At 46.9% G+C, this 19,663-nt stretch overlaps 1 protein-coding gene across 1 annotated transcript in view; it reads right to left on the bottom strand.

Annotated features, from left to right (window-relative positions):
- Positions 1-19,663, bottom strand: part of PRRC2B (proline rich coiled-coil 2B) — a 3,584,159-nt gene that overhangs the window by 1,242,619 nt on the left and 2,321,877 nt on the right. The window contains exon 21 of the mRNA XM_044058194.1: positions 7,062-7,247. Coding sequence (XP_043914129.1) covers positions 7,062-7,247 — 186 coding nt within the window. The remainder of the gene's footprint in view (positions 1-7,061; positions 7,248-19,663) is intronic.

The raw sequence follows: 19,663 nt of genomic DNA, 5'->3' as shown, positions 1-19,663 counted from the left end.
GTAAGCTACAAATAGTTGGTCAGACTTTCTGTTGGCCTTTGTTCTGTCCAAGTAGTAGCGCAGTTGTCTGTGAATGTCCAAAGTGTGCAGCAGCTTTTCCCCTTTATTTTGAAGATTGGGGAAGAAACTAGGCAGGTGAATTGCTTGATTTAGAGACACCCTGGATATCACTTTTGGCATAAAAGAAGGATTGGTTCTTAAAGAAACCCTGTCCTGATGAAAAATGAGGAATGGAGATTCTTTCATGAGGGCCTGTATCTCCGAAACTCTCCTTGCTGAGGTTATTGCCAACAGGAAAACTGTTTTCCAGGAAAGAAATTGCAGGTACTGGTGGTTTTCTGGGAGGTTTGATATTCTTTATCCCTCTTAGAAACTGTCTTAGCAAGGGATGCGAAAACACAGGTGGGTCACAGTTGTATTTTGCTGAGATTGCTGAAGCGTGACTTTTAATGGAAGAATATGAGAGGCCACTATGAAACATTTCTGCCAAGTATTCTAATATCTGTGGTATGCTCATTACTGATGCATCCTGACCCTTGTTGGCATTCCAGATGATGAATCTCTTCCACTTGGCCGAATAGGTTTTTCTGGTGGAAGGTCTGCGTGCTTCCAGCAAGATTTCTTGAACTTTTTCGGAGAGAGAGATATGGGTCAAAGTCATGGAACCCTCCAAGCTGTCAGCTGCAATGTTTGCAGGTTTTGATGAACAGTCCTGTAATTGTGCTGAGTTAGGAGCAGAGGCCATTGAGGCAAGGGCCACGGTTGGGTGTGAGTTATGCTCAGTAGCAATGGATACCAGTGCTGCCTTGGCCAGTCTGGAGCTATCAAAATTCCTTTTGGTTGTTCTGCTTTGATCTTCAGTAACACCTTGGTCAGTAATGGTAGAGGAGGGAATGCATAAATTGTTAGGGAATTCCAGCTGAAGGAGAGAGCATCCGTTCTCCAGGCTAGAGGATGGTGCATCCTTGAGCAGAACTTCTCCAGGTGATGATTGAGGTGAGAAGCAAAGAGATCTATGTCCGGTCTTCCCCATGCATTTGTTATTTGTGAGAAAATGTGTGGATGCAGCATCCATTCATGTGGATCCAAGAAATTTCTGCTCAGCCTGTCCGCCAGAACATTGTCCTTGCCTGGAACAAACTGGGATTGCAAGTGGATGTTCAGTTTCAGGGACTTTTCCCAAAGAGTCATTGTTAGTCTGCAGAGGGGATACGAATGAGTGCCTCCCTGCTTGTTTATATACCACATGACAGTGGTGTGGTCTGTCCTTATTAGCAGATGACCTTGTTGAAGGGATTTTCCGAAGGCCTCTATTGCATGTATCACTGCCAACATCTCTTTTTGATTTATGTGCAGATGCATTTCCCTGGGAGTCCATTGCCCTTGAATGCATCTGCCCTCCATGTGTGCCCCCCATCCATGATGAGGCGTCTGTTGTAATGATTTGACTTGCTAGAGCTTTGTTGAAAGACATGCCTTTGTTTGAATGACTTGCTTGAGCCCACCACAAAAATTCCCTTTGCAGGCATGGAATGAGTGCTATTACGTCTTCTAGATTGTGGCTGTGTTGAGACCATAAGCTTTTTAGGTACCATTGCAGCTTTCTCATGTGTAGTCTTGCCAGAGGGATCAGAAGAATGCAAGATGCCATGAACCCCAGGGCCTGCAGGATCTTCCTTGCAGTCAGCTGGGTGAGCTTTGCTAGGCTTTTGAAGTAATCTGGTAAATGCTCTTGTTTCTCCTCTGTGAGGAAAGCCATTTGTGATTGTGTGTCCAGTTTTGCTCCTAGAAAAATAATCTGTTGGGATGGCAATAGTCTTGATTTTTGAATGTTGACTGTGTATCCCAAAGCCTGTAGTAATTGAATGACATAGTCCACGTTTCTTATCAAGGTTTGTTTGTTGTCTGCTTGTATAAGGCAGTCATCCAGGTAAGGGTATATTTGAATCCCCTGGAACCTGCAATGTGCAACTACTGATGCCAGGCATTTCGTGAATACTCTGGGCGCAGTAGATACGCCAAACGGCAATGCTGAGAATTGATAATGCTCTGACCCTGCAAGAAATCTGAGGTATCTTCTGCAACTGTGTCTGATTGGGACATGCAGGTATGCCTCCTTGAGGTCCAGAGTAACCAGCCAAGGCCCCTTGCCCAGCATGGGAAGGAGTTGCTGTAACGTCAGCATTTTGAATTTTGGCACAATGAGAAAAGTGTTTAGAGCGGACAAGTCCAGTATAGGCCTCCATTTCTTTTATTTTCTTGGAACAAGGAACAGTCTTGAATAGAATCCCTGGCCTTGTTCCTGAGGAGGAACCTTTTCTATTGCTTTTATTTGTAACAGCTTTGAAACTTGTATGAGTGCCTCTGCCCTTTGATTTTGTGGCAGGTTTGGCATGCCTTGTCTCATTGGTAAGGTATGGAAGTGGAACTTGTAACCTTTGTCTACTATGTCCAGAATCCATTTGTCCTTGGTTAAAATGTGCCAGTTCTTTGAGAATAAGGATAATTTTTCGCCTAGAGGTGCTTATCTTTGAGCCTTGGTCGGCGGTGTGAAAGTCAAGTCATTGTGATTGTCCCTGTAGTGCAGCTGAACGCCCTGCGCCACTTCTCTGATTTGGTGGTTGCCATTGGCGGCCCCTGTAGGAGCCTCGGTATTGCCCTCTACCTCGAGCACGCCTGTTTTTTCCCCTTTGAAACTTGTCAGTGTCTGGAAAGGACCAATTCTTTGAAGGCCAATTCCTGCTAAATTTGGGTGGCTGAACCTGGAGGAAATCCTTGACTGTCTGTACTGATTTAGCCTTTTCCTCAATAGACTTCAACACATCCTGTGCATTAGCACCAAAAAGCTTCTGTTTTTCCAGAGGTGCATCCAGGAGCTTTACTTTAACATGGTCTGGCAGTGGCTGTTCTTTCAACCAAGCATGTCTACGTATAACGGCCCCTGTCATAGCTGCCCTACATGAAGCTTCCAATGCATCATAACCACACTGAAGAAAATGAATGCTAACCTGCTGAGTATTATGAACCAAATCCTGCAATGCCTTTCTATCTATAGGCTCAGGAGAGGCTAACTTTTTCTGCAAATTATCCATTAAGTAATCCTGGTACTCAAACATATGAAAAAGACAGTTAAGTGACCTCATGGCAAGGGTGGAAGAGGTATAAACTTTTTTGCCCCATCTCTCCAGGGACCTAGATTCCCTGTCCGCGGGCAAAGGGTTTTAGGCCGAGGAAGTAGCCACTCCTTTGGGCCCCCGAGAAATAGTTTCTAGATCCACAGAGTGGGCCTTAAAGAGATGCTTATGAGTTTCAGGAACCCTGTAATATCTGTCTGGCTTGACAGGAGCAGGAGGGAGAGAATCAGGGGAAGCACTGGAGTCTGAGTATACATCATCCAAGACATTCAACACTGGAGGAATAGCTAATGGTCTGTGCTGGGGTAACTTAAGGAAGGTACGTAGCCTTTTCCTGGAGTCAGAGAATTCCTGATCCTGCCACTGAAAATGTTCTCTCATGGAGTGGAGAACTTCTCCGAAAGAAATATCCTCTGGAGGAGAGGCAGAAGAAATTGATTCCTCAGCATCAGAGTCCTCGTAGGCCTGGAAGGATTCTTCCCGGGTATCTGAGTGCTCTGAATCCCTAGAGGCTTCATCTGAAGAGAGGGTATCTGTCTGCTCAGTTCTACGCCTTTTATCTGCAGGCAGCTGAGAACCTCTGTCTGGATGCGACTGAGAACCTCTGATAAGAGAGATTTGATCTGCAGCCAGAGTCATGATCTGTTTATCAGAAGAGGGGCCCTGGGAAAAAGATTTAGGATGGGCCTTAGCCTGGCTGGCAGCCTTAGCAAGTGTGAAGACCTTGATGGACATGAAGACCGGAGGCCTAGCTGCCCCACGTGCAGGAATAACTTTATCCACTGGTATGGTGTCAGGAAAATCTAGAGCTTCGGTTTCGGGAGGAAAATCAACAACCGGCACCGGGAAAACCTCCGGGACCGAAGTACGCATTAAAGCGGTGTCGTCGGCCTGGAGCGGTTGAATTACCGCCTCCGAAGAGACCGGTGCACTCGCGGAGGGCTTAGGCATGGTATCGGTGGACGACGCAGGCCGAGGATGTTGGTCCCGGTCCTTACGTTTTTTGGAAATATGTGCTGTCGGTTGTTCCGACGGCATGATATAAGCGTAAGTTTCGCCAAAAAAGTCTTTGGCAAATTCTGCCCGGTGCCTGAGTGTGCGCTTATTAAAGCAAGCACAGGCAGCACAGGTCGAGACGTCGTGGTCTGGGCCCAGGCAGGGAAGGCAGTAAGAATGGAAGTCCTTATGAGGTATTTGTTTACCACAAGACAAACAATTATTAACTTTTTCAATTTTTTCTGACATCGGCTGAGGCAAGAAAAATGTTCCCCAACGGGGTACATAGCTTTTTGATGACTTCGGTAACTGAAAACACAGGAGCTGACCGACCGGCACTTGCGAACTGCTTCTGCTTCGGGCACCGCGCGGCAAGAAAGACTGAAGAAGATGGCGTCGGCGGATGCCTTTATACCCCAGCCGCTCTGACGTCGGGGAGGAGGCGACATCAGCCGACGCAGGACCCAGACTTTGGAATCCGGCCGACCGAAGAGCTGCCTGAGGCAGGACAACCCATATGTCAGGACTGCAGTTGCATTCTTGAAGGACATCTGTACTCCTTGTCTGGAGGGTGGACTAAGGAACTCTCCTGTGCTACTTCCTTCTTTGTGGCCACTGCGACCAACATAGCATCAACTGGGGCTCCTTTCGACCAAGGTTGTCTATCAGAAGGAAGAGATAAAACCTTGTCAGGACATCTGGGGATGGGCTCTACAGTGTCGGGCTCCTTCCATGCCCTCGTGGTGATGAGGTCTACCAAGGGGTCTGCTGGTGGGGACACCCAGGCAGTAGATGGGCCCGTGCCTAAGGCCTCCAGGAACACTGACTCATCCCCAGAAGGTTTTGGGGCTGACCAACCTTTCCTCTGGCGGAGGATCTCCATAATTTCTCCGAAGGAGACGTCTTCGGGAGGTGACCTGGGGGAACTTTCGCCTTCATTTAAGTCAGTGGTGAGGGACTCGGGGGAGTCCAAGTGCCTCCTTTTGCAGTTGCGCTTGCGGTGGCCCTCTTCAATGGGACTTTCAGAAGGGGATTCGCAAGCCGCAGGGGTTTCCTCGGGGGAAAATGACCTGGGGATTCTCTGGCATGGGCTGTCCCTGAGACAGGATGAAGGGAGTCGTCACCAAATCCAGGGGGGCCTGGGTGGTATCAGAGGGGATGGGCTGGGGTCTCAATCCCTGGGAGAGAACCCTCTCCACCACTTCGAAGGCAAAGGGAGAAGTCCTCCCCGGATCCGAAGTGGGGACCGGAGCCAAAGACAGGGTAGCCTGAGGTCCGAGGGAATGGATCGGGTCCGAAAGAGTCAGAGCTGAAGAATCCATTCCCCGGGTCCGACTCACTGTCCACAGCTCTGAGAGTCACTCGGATCCGAACAAGTCGGACCCGAGGAACTCAAGGTAACACCCGGAGTCAAGGTTGGAGGAACCGTCGGTGCCAAGCTACCAGCTCTGAAGAACCTCGGATCCAAGAGTCCCAAAGCACGGATCAGTTGAGTGATGGGGCGGAAAAGAGGCATGGAGGTCGCCCCTCCAGAGGGAGAGGGACCTGGCAAGACTCGCATCTGAATTTGGGTCTGAAGAAATCTCCGCATCATCCTGTCCATATCCATGTCCGATAGGCTCAGAGTCGACCTCGAAGAGGCCACCGACTCAGATCTGGCTAGTCTGCACAGTGGGGTGGAGGGCCTCGGGTCCGAATGTTCCAACAGCTCCAGTGAGAAACACTGTGACCGGAGCCAAGAAGAAACAGGCCTCATGGTCTTAGATGGAGGGCTGAGAAAGTGATCCCTGTCTGGGGATCCTCTTACGATGCCGGTCTTTCTTTTTCTCCCTTTCTTCTCTGCGTCTTTCCTTTTCCTTCTCTTTTTCTTTATCTTTGTCAGACTCGCTGAATGAAGATCTGCCCTTCGCGGACCCATCGCCAGACGAAGAGAGAGGTTGAGTCCCTGTCTGGGTGGTGCACTAGCGACAGAGGCCAAGGCAGAATCCAGCATGGCAACAGGGAGAAGGCCTTTGGTAACTAGCTTGGCCTTACGATCCCTAAGGGCCCTAGGGTTGAAGCCTGAACAGACAGCACACTGAGTGGACAAATGTGCCACTCCTAAGCATATCACACACAGTGTGTGACCATCAGTAGGGGAAAGCTTATGGCCACCACACTGTACATTTTTTGAACACAGGCTTTGGCTGGTCAGCCATAGTCCTGCACTCAAAGGTATAAGTACTACCTTCCCAAAAAAAAAAAAAAAGAAAAAACACACAGAGGTAGGGGAAGGGCAGGCCTGACTACTACTCTAATACAAAAAACTTTTTTTTTTTTTTTTACACTAACGACCAACGCGTTACTACAGAAGGGGAGGAAGGGTAATCCTAGACAAGCACACCTAGATACAAGCAAAAATTTCCACTTACTATCCCCCTTTTTAGCTCAGAGTATAGGAGACCATGATGCACACTACTGGCACGGCAAACGAGATTTGGGGGAAGATAGGAAACGGTAGGGCATTATGGGTAAGGGGAGGAGCTCAGAGCAGATGCTAGAAAAAAGTTGCTGGCTCGGATCTGTATACCCACAGGTTGCAGATAAAATGAAGTTAACTACTTCAGATCTACAGCTAACCCAAGCTCAAGCAAAATAAATGGAAAATTTCCCCAACGGGGTACTTAGCTTTTTAAAAGTCTTAGAGTGTAGCAAAGCGATCAATGTGACATCGTCTGCGGCTGAATAGTTCAGCGGTCTGTGCATGCAGACGTCACATTTAAGGTCCCTGGTTTATGGCCCTACGTGTGACATCCTACGCACCTACAGCAACCAGGCTGAAGCTTTTGTATAGGAGTAGACAATCGGGTTGCCTGAGACACGGAATCCCACACTAAGAATACTGCAACATAGGAATAGAAGGACATCATGTCTTACTACAGGATGTATTACCTTTTTATCTGCAGGCTTCTGGACCTGTTCCTTCTGAGCATCTGATTTGGTCTCTCCACTGTTGCTTCCAATTTCCTCTGGTCTGAGAGTTCCATATGGAGAACTACGTTGGCTAGAGGTTGCAGAAGAACCTTGAGATTCTGCACTTAAATCAATGCCACTGTCCCCTTGACTTCCTTTGAAACCCTAGGGTGAAAAAAACCCAAAAAAAACAAGTCAACATAACACAATGATTAGCACCACAGTGAATATCATGCTTAATGCACTGAAGAGTCACGGATAGGGATGAGAGCAGTTTGTGGAAATACATTTTACTGAATGCTACTTCAGTGAAATAAATTTCTCAGACTTTTGTTGCTAATCTCTTTTGAGGATCAAAGTAGAAAATTACATGCATGTGACTTGCCTATTTTCAACTATGATTTCAATAAATTTGTGAAACAGTCAACAGTTTCTTCATAAAAGTTTTATCCTCATTACAAATTTAGGCCCATCACAAAATTAGGCACATCACAACTAGAAAATTAAGCTTTCAAAATGTCTAAGTTAGTTAATTAATACAGCATGTGCTTGAAAGCTGCATAAACACACTACAGTTAATTAACTCCTTTGTTATTTCAACTCAGATTACTACTGCTCACAATCCTCCTTGGTCAAACTGAACTCTGAATCATCAGGCTTAACTCTCCTCCAAAAGAAGTTACATAACCATCTGCTCTAAATTACTACATCTTGGACAGCAACTCATTACATCACTATGCAAAATGATACCACCAACACAGGGCACGGTGCCAAACATTTTCAGATACTCAGAGATGAAACAAAAAATCATTAGCCACTATGTCTGAGTGGCAATTCCAACAAAGGAATTCCAAGCACAGGAGAAACAAATGCACAAAAGATTTGCTTCCATACAACATGTAGTTAGTCACTATATAAAATTTATTATTTTCTTTATTTTAACACTTGTTGAATGGGAAAGTCCAACTAGGACAGAGCCTATTTTCAGCTAAGGAATGGTGAGAAACACTCCAGATGGATGCCTTTGGAATGTGGGAGGAAACCTGAGTACCCGGAGGAAACCCAAGTGAATGCAGGGAGGACATGCAGATTCCGCATAGAAAGCACCCCAAGCAAAAATCGAACTGGAGAACCTCTTGTTGTGAGGCAACACTGCCCACTAGAGTGATGTGTTCAGTGGAAAAACTACAGAAGAAATTTTAAAGTTTTGAGAGAAAATAACTGAACGGGGGACTGCAAATTCTCCTCTGGGGTGGCCCCCATGTGCCTCATGGACAGGGGTAGGCGGTGTTGATCACAGACCTGATCTGTTCATAATTCATTCTGTGAACTACCCAAAAAGGAACAAATGTGGATACTTGGGATTAACATGGCTAGGCTTGTAAAGGCTCTAGAGCTGCTCTAGACATAGATCCTATGAACCATGTTACTCTCATTAGGGAAATATACAATTACTGACCATGGAATGGGAAAGCCAATCTCAAACCAAATGGGACAGGTCAATTCAAACACAAAAAGGGACACTGGCTAGGCTTCAAATGGCCCACAAGGGCATCTAGCCCAGTACTTCCCTAGGAACCTATGAAGAAATTGTTCGAGTGCAGAAAATCAAAAACAAGTTTTTAACATGAGGATCTGCGCATACAATGTCAGAGAGATTTCCACAAGAACAAAATATCTGATTAAAGTGAGACAAAATATAAGAAATGGAAAACAGATCGTACTACAATTTTGAAAAATGAAATAAACAAGATGGGCAAACAAATTAAGCACAGTGTGAGATGAGATCAAGAAAAATTTGAAGAAAATTTATATAGAAAGACTGAGCATATGGAAAGAATAAAGACTTACAAATTGATAAACCACGTGCAGATTCTAAAATTTAGTCTCAGACACAAAATATTATGGCTATATTACAAAATCCTTTGAAAAACAATTTGGCTCCACAAAAGGGGTGGTAAGTTGTTCTACTGTTATCCAAGTTACCTTATATACTAGAATCAAAACAGATTATACTGAAAGAAAATGCAGTTGTCTACACTTACCATAAATGTAGATGCTCGAGTATATTCACTGCTGCAGTCATCACCTGTGGCTTATCCCTGCTGTGGTAGCCCACGGCCGGCCTGAATACCAGAGTCAATGTTTATCTGCATTGGCTGCTGTCGCCTGTAGACTGACATCAGGTCGTTAGTGCAATTCACTATGTCTACACCACCAAAATCCACACACAGAAAGTCAAAAACATTTGCAGAGGCTCTCAATAATAATCTGCCTAAGCAACAGAGACCTCCAAAGCAGAAACACAAGCAGCCTCCATCCCCCCAACACAACCCAAATGACACATAGCCCACAGATTCAGTGTGCCACTCAAACACAGCCAATAAGGCAAAACAACATACCCAACACACTAGTCATATGTGACTCTATAGTCAGGCACACTGATGTCCCACTCACCAGGCTAAACAAGGAGAAGGTTACTGTCAGCTGCCTGTCGGGTGCCAGGATCCGCCACATAACCCACGCACACAGGTCACTCCACAAGTACAAATATGACTGTCATTGTCCATGATGGTGTGAATGACCCAAGACGTACCTCCCTGGACTACATGAAAAGAGACATGGAAAAACTCTGCGATCTTGTAGCCCAGGCAGGCAAGACCCTAGCCCTAAGTAGTATTCTGCCATCGCCCAGAATGATACCACAGTACAAGGACAAAATGATCGATTTCAACAACTGGCTAAGCTTCTGGTGTCATTCAAAGGGGATCCAGTATCTGTCTGCTTGGGATGACATGGTCGACGGACCACGATGCTTTGCCACAGATGGCCTGCACCTGTCGCCCCTAGGATTCCGGATACTGTCTAAGGCTCTTGCTGCCACTATAGTGCCTTTTTTAGGCAGGGTTCAAGTAACAAATTCACCACTATAACAGGAACAGGTAAGCAAAAACTGAGGGTAATGCTACTCAATGCTAGAAGTCTAAATTTCAAAATGCACTCACTCGAGGCGCTCCTTAAAATGGAGAACATCGATATCTGTGCAGTGACTGAGACCTGGTTCAAGGCTCCAGAAAGCACCCCTGCACTACCAGGCTATAACTCATACCACACTTTCTGGCCATCTAACCTAGTCCGAAACACCAAAGGTGGGGGTGTGTCCATATTCATTAAGGATATCCACACCTCCAGGCTAGTTGCTCAGCATAATGCATCCGAGGTTATCCAAGTGCAACTAACACTAACTCTTGGCAAAACTGCAATCCAAACTGTAGCTTGCTACAGATCCCCCACCATGCCCCAGGATTCCCACTCCTCTTTTCTTGATGTACTGGAAAATATTAGGGTTCAACCAAACACCCTAATAATGGGCGACTTCAACTACCCCACCATTAACTGGGAAAACTACTCATGTACTAACTCCTTAGCGCAACGCTTTCTGGAATTCATAAACTCCAATGCCCTAGATCAACTTATCCACACCCCCACCAGGGGCAACAATATCCTAGACCTAGTCATTACCAACATGAGTGACCGGTGTTCCACACCTGAAGTCAACTCCTCGTTGGTCCGATCCGACCATAAGCTAATCACCCTCTATATCCACATCCCACCCCCACCCTCGATATCCACATCCCACCCCCACCCCCCCCCATTAAGGAAACCACAGTAAGAAATTTCTCCAAAGCCAACTTCATGCTTCTTAAGACAGAAGTAGTGAACTTCATGACAGCCATGCAGATGGACAATACAGTTACAAGTGCTGAATCCTACACAAATGCGCTCTATAAGCACCTACATGAGTGCATGGATCGTGCTATCCCAAACAGAACCAAGATGCTATCCTCCAAAAAAGGAAGCCAATCTGGTGGTCCCCTGCCATAAACAAACTGTACAACAGAAGGAAGAAACTGTTGTAAAAGAGAGTAAAATCCCATGAGTGGAGGAGCTCCCTGGTCAGCCTCAGTAAGAAGCTGAGATCCCTTATAAGATCCTCCAAAGCTAGCTACGAAAATAAAATTGCAACTAATTCCAAGGACAACCACAAAGCATTCTATAGCTATGTCAAGAATCTCAATGGCAACACCCAGATCTGCTCTGAGTTACAGCACAAAGGCATGAAAATTACAGAACCAACTGATATTGCCAACGTCCTGGCAGATAGGTTCAGTGCTAACTTTACCCCCCCCTCACCCCGTGAAGGGCCCATATCTATACAGGAAGAATGCAGAGTCCCTGTAATCACAACCACGCAGGTGAAAGCTGCACACTCTAAAGCCAAAAACACAGCATCCATGGGACCGGACAACATCCCAGGCTGCGTTTTACACGAACTTCAGAATGAACTGGTTCCCTACTTAAGCACCATGTTCAATAATAGCCTCACATCAGGCTTTGTGCCCACTGAATAGTGCACAGCAACAGTTATCCCACTCCACAAAGGGGGAGCCCACCACTGATCCCGGGAACTATAGACCTATTAGCCTGACGAGCCTGGTCTGCAAAGCCATGGAATGTACCATCATGGAACTCAAACAAAGACATTGGTAACCTCCAAACTCTGGATCCCACCCAGTTCGGGTTTGTGAAAGGCAGATCATGTCTCTTGAACCTAATCGACTTCTTTGAGGCAGTCACCAAAGCCGTAGATGAGGGTAAAGAGGTTCACACAGCCTATCTTGACCTCGCCAAGGCTTTCGACACCATCCCCCATTCTGTAATTATAGCTAAACTCAATAAACTAGGCATAAATCCCTACGTCACAAGATGGGTTGCCAACTGGCTCACTGACAGAACCCACACTGTAAAAGTTGCAGACTCCAAATCTGACCTCAAACCAGTGACAAGTGGACTACCACAGGGTTCCGTCCTGGGACCGCTCCTGTTTGGTATCTACTTCTCTGAAGTACAGGCTAACACAGAAGGCCTCTGGCTAACGAAGTTCGCAGATGACTGCAAACTAGGAGCCATAGTCAAGTCCCCAAATGATGTGAACATCCTACAGAAGAGCCTCTCTGAGACAGATGCCTGGTGTTAGAGCCATGGCCTCAAGCTCAATGCCAAAAAGTGCAGTGTCATCCCCTTTGGTAAAAACTCTGTACCCATAAACTACCACATAGGCAGCAAACTACTTAACACCGAATGCGTGACAAGAGACCTTGGGACCCAGGTGGACAGTAGTCTCTCCTTTGATAGTCACATCGCCACAGTAGTCAGGAAGTCCTTCTACGTGGCACACCTCATAATAAAAGGTTTCTCGTCCAGGAAAAAGAGAGGTCATTGTTACCCTCTACTCATCACTCATTAGACCCACTATAGAGTACAACGCCCCTTTTGGAATGTACCTCACAAGACATCTGCAGCAGCTGGAAAGGCCACAGAAGTACCTCACAAAGAGGATTACTGGACTCAAACAAATGCCCTACACTGACCGCCTCAAAAAACTCCAGCTTTACTCCGTAGCATATCACCTACTCAGAGGTGATCTCTGCCTAACATATAAAGCTATGTCAAACCCAGAGCTGTTGGACATGCTACACCTAAAGAAATCTCAATCCCTCCGAGCTACATGCTCTAGGGACCTAAACCTTGTCACTACAATAAACAGGACATGCTGGAGGGATAGATTCCTATCCCAGAGACTTAGATTCCTATCCCAGAGACTTCCCATACTCTGGAACAGGCTACCCATCCATGTCAAGCAAAATTCTTCATTAGCACTCTTCAAGAAAAATCTTGATGAGTGGATGGGAAATGGGAAATACACCCCGGGGATCACTTCTGTGTCTCTGCTCGTCAGTGGCACAGGAAAATAACTTTCTTGGGTGGCGTAAGCCAGGGAACCTTGTTGGCTAGACTTGCATAGGCCCTTGGGCCGATAGCCTAGTACCTACCTATGAACCTATAAAGCAAGACAGCCGATATCATCACATCAGATTTTTTTTTTGCCCTAACCAGTCAGAAGCACAAGGAAATATGGTAAAATGGTCCTGTGACTAATAGACACAGTGAGAAGTTTATGTCTGCCTAAGGCAAGAGGATATAAGAGGGAATAAGGGAGGGAAACCAGGACTGCAACAGTGAATACACTCGAACATCTACATTTATGGTAAGTGTACACAACTGTACTAGGTTCTTCGTGTTTCACTGTTGCAGTCATCACCTGTGGGAGGATTCCAAAAGTTGAGGAGAGGGGTGAAAGGATCAGTTAAAGACCTAGCCATGGGTCAGCATGACCTGCAGAACTGCACAGGCAAACCCTGCCCTAGCCTTAGCGATAAGAGGTAGGTGGTAAGGCTTTGTAAAGGTATGGACAGAGGTCCAGGTGGCACCTTCCAAGATGCCCATGGTGGGAACTCCTGTGAGGAATGCTGTGGAAGTGGAGGCTGCCCTAGTGGAATGGGTATGAATCAACTTAGCGGGTGGTTTCCCATGCAGTCTGTAGCAGAAATGGATACAGTGTGATATCCATTTGGAAACGGTTTGCTTGGAAATGGGCTTGCCCTCTTCCCTTGGGGCAAAGCTGACAAGAAGCTGCCCTGTTTTTCTGAAGGGTTTAGTACAGTCCAGGTAGTATCTGAGCTGTATGTGCACATCTAGTGAGTGCAGAACTCGTTTCCCCCTTGTTTTGAGTGTTAGGAAAGAAGGTGGGCGGATACATGGCTTGGTGAAGGGTCACATCAGATACCACCTTGAGCATAAAGTAGAGGTTAGTCCTCAGGAAGACCCTGTCGGCATGGAAGATGAACAAGGGCTCAACGGCCACGAGTGCCTGAAGTTCTGAACTCCTTCTGGCTGAGGTGATAGCTAGTAGGAAAGCAGTCTTCCCGGAGAGGTATCTCAATTCTGCTGAAGCAGCAGGTTCAAAGGGTGGCAATGTTAGTTTTTCTGAAACATAATTCAGATCCCAGAATGGCTGGTCTGACATTAGAAGCCCATCTGAGGAATTGTTTAATCAAAGGATGCGAAAAGAACGGCTGGTCTGTATCGAAATGAGCTGGAATGGCTGAGGCATGGATTTTAATAGAAGAGAAGGACAGGCCACTATTGAGCAACACGGCTAGGTAGTCCAGGATAAGGGGGGGTGGAAGGATGTGAGGTACTGTCCCCTTTGGACTAAGATTTTCTGGTGCTGGGCCTTCTGGCCTCTGTGAAAATGTCTAGGACCTGTCTAGGACCGGTTTGCTTAACAGGGGCCTCATGCTTACTTTTAAAGTACTAGCCACGCTGACAGCTTGACAGTCTGCAAGTCTGGGTGCAGCACCCCCCCCCCCTCCCATCTGGGTCAAGATGGCTGAGATCAGGGGAAGCTGCCTGGGAGGCTGTAATGTCAGGCTGCACAGTAAGGGGTACCAATGCTGTCTGGGCCAATCTGGACCAAAGAAAATGGCCTTTGGTCTCTCTTCCCTTATCTTGATCAGTACCTTGGGAAAAAGAGGCAGAGGAGGGAATGCATACACAAAGAGGGAATTCCAGGCTATGGTCAAGTCATCCACTTTCCACGCTAAGTGGTGATACTCCCTGAATACAGATTTTTTTTCAGCTGGTGGTTGAAGTGCGAAGCGAAGAGATCCACCTCCAGGGTTCCCCAATCCTGAATGACTTGCAAAAAGATTTTTCTATGGAGCTGCCATTAGTGGGGATCCAGTAAGTTTCTGCTTAGGTGGTCTTGCCAGGGTGCTGTTGATCCCTGGTAGGTATTGGGCAATTAGATGTAATCCCATGGAGGAGGATGTCAGGCAGAGATTCATGGCTAGCCTGCACAGAGGATAAGATGGGTCCCTCCCTGTTTGCTGATGTACCACATTACTGTGGTGTTGTCTGTTTTGATAACGAGAACCCCTAGCCTGAGATGGGGTTTGAAGGATGTCAGAGCCTTTTGTACAGTCAGCATTTCCTTCTGATTGATGTGTATGGGAAGGTACTGGGCATCACAAAGACCTTGGGTGCACCTGACGGCTAGGTGAGCACCCCAAGCAATGTCTGAGATGTCGGTGGTGAGTGTCTGCCCGGTAGGACGCAAGATGAAGGGAAGACCCTTGTTCTTCGCTCAGGCCCCTGCCCACCAGAGAAACTCTGCCCTTATACAGGGGATTGCACGGAGAGAGGTCTCTAGAGGCTGTGTGCGCTGACACCAAAGGTTGTTTAGATACCACTGAAGTTTCCTCATGTGAAGCTTGGCCAGAGAAATTAGAAGAATGCAAGATGCCATGTACCCCAAGGCATGCAGGAACTTCATCACAGTGAGGTGACTTCTGGATGCCAGCTGGGTAAAGTAGACAGGCAGGAAGCTCTGCTTTTCAGGGGACAGGAAGGCCATTTGGGATGATGTGTCCAGCAATGCTCACAAGAAAATGATCTTCCTGGAGGGTGTTTGCCAGGCAGAAAGTAACTGTTATAAGCAGGGGGCAAGCCCCCCCCCCCCGCACTCTTTAAATACACCATCTCCGAGATCGCACTACAGTGCGGAAAGTGAGTATTTCCCTATACTGCACTGTAGTGCGATTTCAGAGATGGCATATTTAGAGTGAGGGGGGGGGGGTGTGGGTGGGGGCTTTCCCCACTGCTTACAACAGTTATTCAGCTGGTTTGTTTTTTTTTTTTTAATAATTCGATAACATAATAGGAACCCTCTTTTAGGTCTACGGTCACTAGCCAGGCATTTTTTGTCAGCACAGGCAGCAGCTGTTGCATAGTTATTTTGAATTTGTGGACCACCAGGGAGGTGTTCAAAATGGATAGATCCAGGATGGGGCGCCAACTGCCCTCTTTTCTAGGAACAAGGAATAGTCTGGAATAAAAACCTTTGCCTGTTTGATCTGAAGGGACAGGTTCTACTGCCCCCTGGGATACGAGAGTCTGGACCTGTTTTTCAATGCCTCTGCCACTGATTTGGAGGCAAGTTTGGGTACCCTCTTGGAATTGGGAGTTCGCTGAAACAGAAATTGTATCCCTGAAAAATGATCTTTAAGACCCATTGGTCCTTTGTTACAGAAAGCCAATTTTCTTTGCAGAGGGAGAGCCTTCCTCCTAGCTTTTGATGAGTGAAGGGAGGGCAGAGGGAGAAGGAGTCAAGAGTTTTTGCCATAGAAGGATGGCTTAAAAAGTACAGTTGTGTACACTTACCATAAATGTAGAGTGTATTCACAGTTGCAGCCATCACACTTGAGTTATCCTGCCAGGGGTAGCCCTCAGTCGGCCCAAATACCAAAGGCTTAGTATTTCTGCATCGGTTGCTGTTGCTACAGGACTGACATTAGGTCATCAGTTGTATAAAATCAGGCAGCCGATGCCATTACATCAGTTTTTCTTGCCCCAGCTGTCTGGACCCCTCCAAATAGGGAGATATGTTTTGGTGGAAGAACACCAGTAGAAAGTAAATATCAAAAATTCCCTGCAAGGAGAGTGGAAGATAGAGATACAAGGAGGATGGAGGGTGGGAAACCAGGACTGCAACAGGGAATACACTTCAACATCTACATTTATGGCAAGTGTACACAACTGTATTATGTTCTACGTGTTTCACTGCTGCAGTCATAACACTTGGGTTGATTCCCAAAGCTGGAGAAAAGTGAGGAGGCAGTCAAGAAGACTGGGGGGCTGGCTGGGATGCCCTGCAAGATGGCAGTGGCAAAGCCTGTCCTGGATTTGGAGAAGATAGGCAGGTGGTAATGCTTAGTGAAGGTATGAACAGAAGTCCATGTTGCAGCCTCCAGGATGTTCCTGCGGGGACTCCTCTGAGAAAAGCTGCAGAGGTGAAGGTTGCCCTGGTGGAATGCATCCTGACCCCCCTTTGGGAGCAGTTTCCCATGCTGTTTGTAGCAGAAATGGATGCAGTGTGCTAACCATCTGGACATTGTTTGGATATGGCCTCACCCTCTGCCCCTGCTGTGGAGCTGGCTAGTAATTGGTCAGTTTTCCTAAAATATTTAGCCCTATGCAGATAGAATCTGAGCTGCGCACATCTAGAGAGTGCAGAATCCTTTCCCCTTGTTTTGTGGATTAGGGAAAAAGGTGGGCAAATAAATGGATTAGTTTAGAGCCATACTGGACACCATTTTAGGCATGAAGGATGTGATAATCCTGAAGGAGATCCTGTCAGCTTGAAAATGATGAAGGGCTCTACAGCCATGAGTGCTTGTAGCTCTGAAACTCTTCTAGCTGAAGTGAGGGCCAGAGGCAAGGCTGTTTTCCAAGAGAGGAATTTTTAACTCTGCTGAAGCTGCAGGTTCAAAAGGGGGGTAAGTAGGGTGAGCTTTTCCAACACAAAGTTACGGTCCCAAGCTGGGGTAGGAGCTATCCTGGCTGGCCTTAAGTTGTCAGCCCCTCTTCGGAACTGTCTGATGAGAGGGTATGAGAAGAGAGGTGGCTCTGTGCTGTAATGAGCAGAGATGGCAGAGGCATGAATTTTAATAAGAGAAGGATAGACCCTTATGCAGTAGGGTCTGCTACGTAATCCAGGATGAGAGGTAGGGAGGGCTGTGCTGTTTTGGCTCTCTTAGCCTGGATCCAGGTGCAAAACCTTTTCCACTTGTTAGCATAGGATTGTCTAGTGCTGGGATGTCCAGCCTCAAGTATAACATCTAGGACTTGTTTGCTTAGGCTGGCAGCTTGAGGAGAGGTCAGGGAATAAGCCAGACTGCCAGGTTGAGGGTCTGCAACAGGGGATGCATGAATTCTCCATCCTTCTGGGTCAGAAGTGTTGGGATCTGAGGTAGGTGCCATGGTGGCAGGGGTGACAGACTGCGTAGTAGTGGGTACCAGTGCTGGTGTGGCCAGTCTGGGGCAATCAGGATTTCCCTAGTCTTTCCTCCCTTATTTTGAACAATACTCTTGAAATGAGTGGTAGAGGGGGAAATACATAGACCGAGAGTTTACCAATTGGAAGGATAGAGCATCCACTTTCCAGGCCTTGCTGTGAGGTCCCCTGGTGCAGAATTTGCTGTGTTGATAATTGGAGTTGGAGACAAAGAGGTTAACCCTTGTGGTGCCCCATGTCTGGGTTACAAGGGTGAAGGTTCTGTGGTCTAGCTGCCACTCGTGTGGGTCTAGCAGGTTTCTGTTTAAGTTGTCTGCCAGAGAATTTAGGGAGCCTGGCAGGAATTGTGCTAGCAGGTGAATTTGCATGGCTGAGGCAGTGTGCTAAGGGTCATGGCAAGCCTGCAGAGAGGATAAGAGTGAGTCCCTCCGGGCTTGTTGATATACCACATCACTGTGGTGTTGTCTGTTTTGATCAGTAGAGGACCCAGGGAAAGTAGGGATCTGAAAGCTGTCAGGGCATGCTGAACAGCTAGCAGCTCTTTTTGGTTGATGTGTAGATGTATTTGATTTGGGCTCCAATGGCCCTGAATGCACCTGCCGTCCAAGTGTGCACCCTAGGCATAGTCTGATGCACCTGTGGTGAAGGTCTGGGCGGAGTGGGATTGTGAGAAAGGAAGTCCCTTCCTGTAGTTGCATGCTGCTGCCCACCAAAGAAAACCTTTCCTTAGACAAGGTATCATTGGAATGATAGTTTCCAGTTCTTGAGAGTGTTGACACCAAAGGCTTTTTAGGTTTCATTGCAGTTTGCTCATATGCAGTCTGGCATATGGAATGAGTAGAATGCAGGAGGCCATGAACCTTTGGGCTTGCAGGATTTTCCTTGCAGATAACTGGGTTCTGATGGCTAGTTGAGAGATGTCAGGTAGGCTTGTTTTTCTGGAGTAAGGAATGCCATCTGGGATGCTGTGTCAGGCTTGCTCCCAGGAATACAATTTTTTGTGTGGGTACTATTTTTGATTTCTTTTCGTTGATAGTAGATCCCGGGGAGGTCATGAGGTCCTTGCAAAGGTCAGGTGCTGTAACAGCTTTTCCTGTCTGCCTGAATCAGGCAATTGTCTAAGTGTAAATTTGAATATTTTTTTTGTCTACAAAAAGCTATGGCTGGAGCCAGGCATTTTGTGAAAACTCAAGTACAAAGATCCTGCCCTGAACCGTAGACATTTCCTTCAAGATTTACTGATTGGGATATGTAGGGTAGGCTTCTTTTAGGTCTAGGGTGGCTAACCAAGCATCCTTGGAAAGCACAGAAAGAAGCTGCTGTGAGCATTTTGAATTTTGGTATCACCAGAAAATTGTTTAGAATGGACAGATCTAGTATTGGGTGCCAGGAAAAGTCTGGAATATAAACCTTGGCTTATCTGGTCTGCAGGAACATGCTGAATTGCCCTCATGGAGAGCAGTGAATGGACTTGCTTTCTGGCCTCTGCCCACTGGTTTGGAGGAAGATCTGGGAACCCTTTTGGGATTGGCAAAGTGTGAAAATAAAATCTATATTTCTGGGACACTATGTTGAGGACCCATTGGTCGTTGGTAATAGGGGCCCAGTTGTTTGGATGAAGGAGAGCTTTCCTCCTAGGGGTACAAGCAGGTGGGCAGAGGTAAGGACTGGAGGGCTGAAGTCATTGTGAGTTCTTACCATGGGGGGGGTGGGCTTCACACTCACTGTTTGAAGACGAGGAACTCCATTGCTTAGATCTCTGCATTCTCTGGGACTGCTGTCTGGGGGTTCTGCTTCCCCTGGGTCTGGGCTAAGCTGGCCT

The sequence above is a fragment of the Protopterus annectens genome, chromosome 16.part0, assembly GCF_019279795.1.
Source record: "Protopterus annectens isolate FY-2018-M chromosome 16.part0, PAN1.0, whole genome shotgun sequence".
Taxonomy (NCBI): domain Eukaryota; kingdom Metazoa; phylum Chordata; order Ceratodontiformes; family Protopteridae; genus Protopterus; species Protopterus annectens.
Note: the sequence above shows the minus strand (reverse complement) of the source record. Positions and strands in the feature narration are given on the sequence as shown.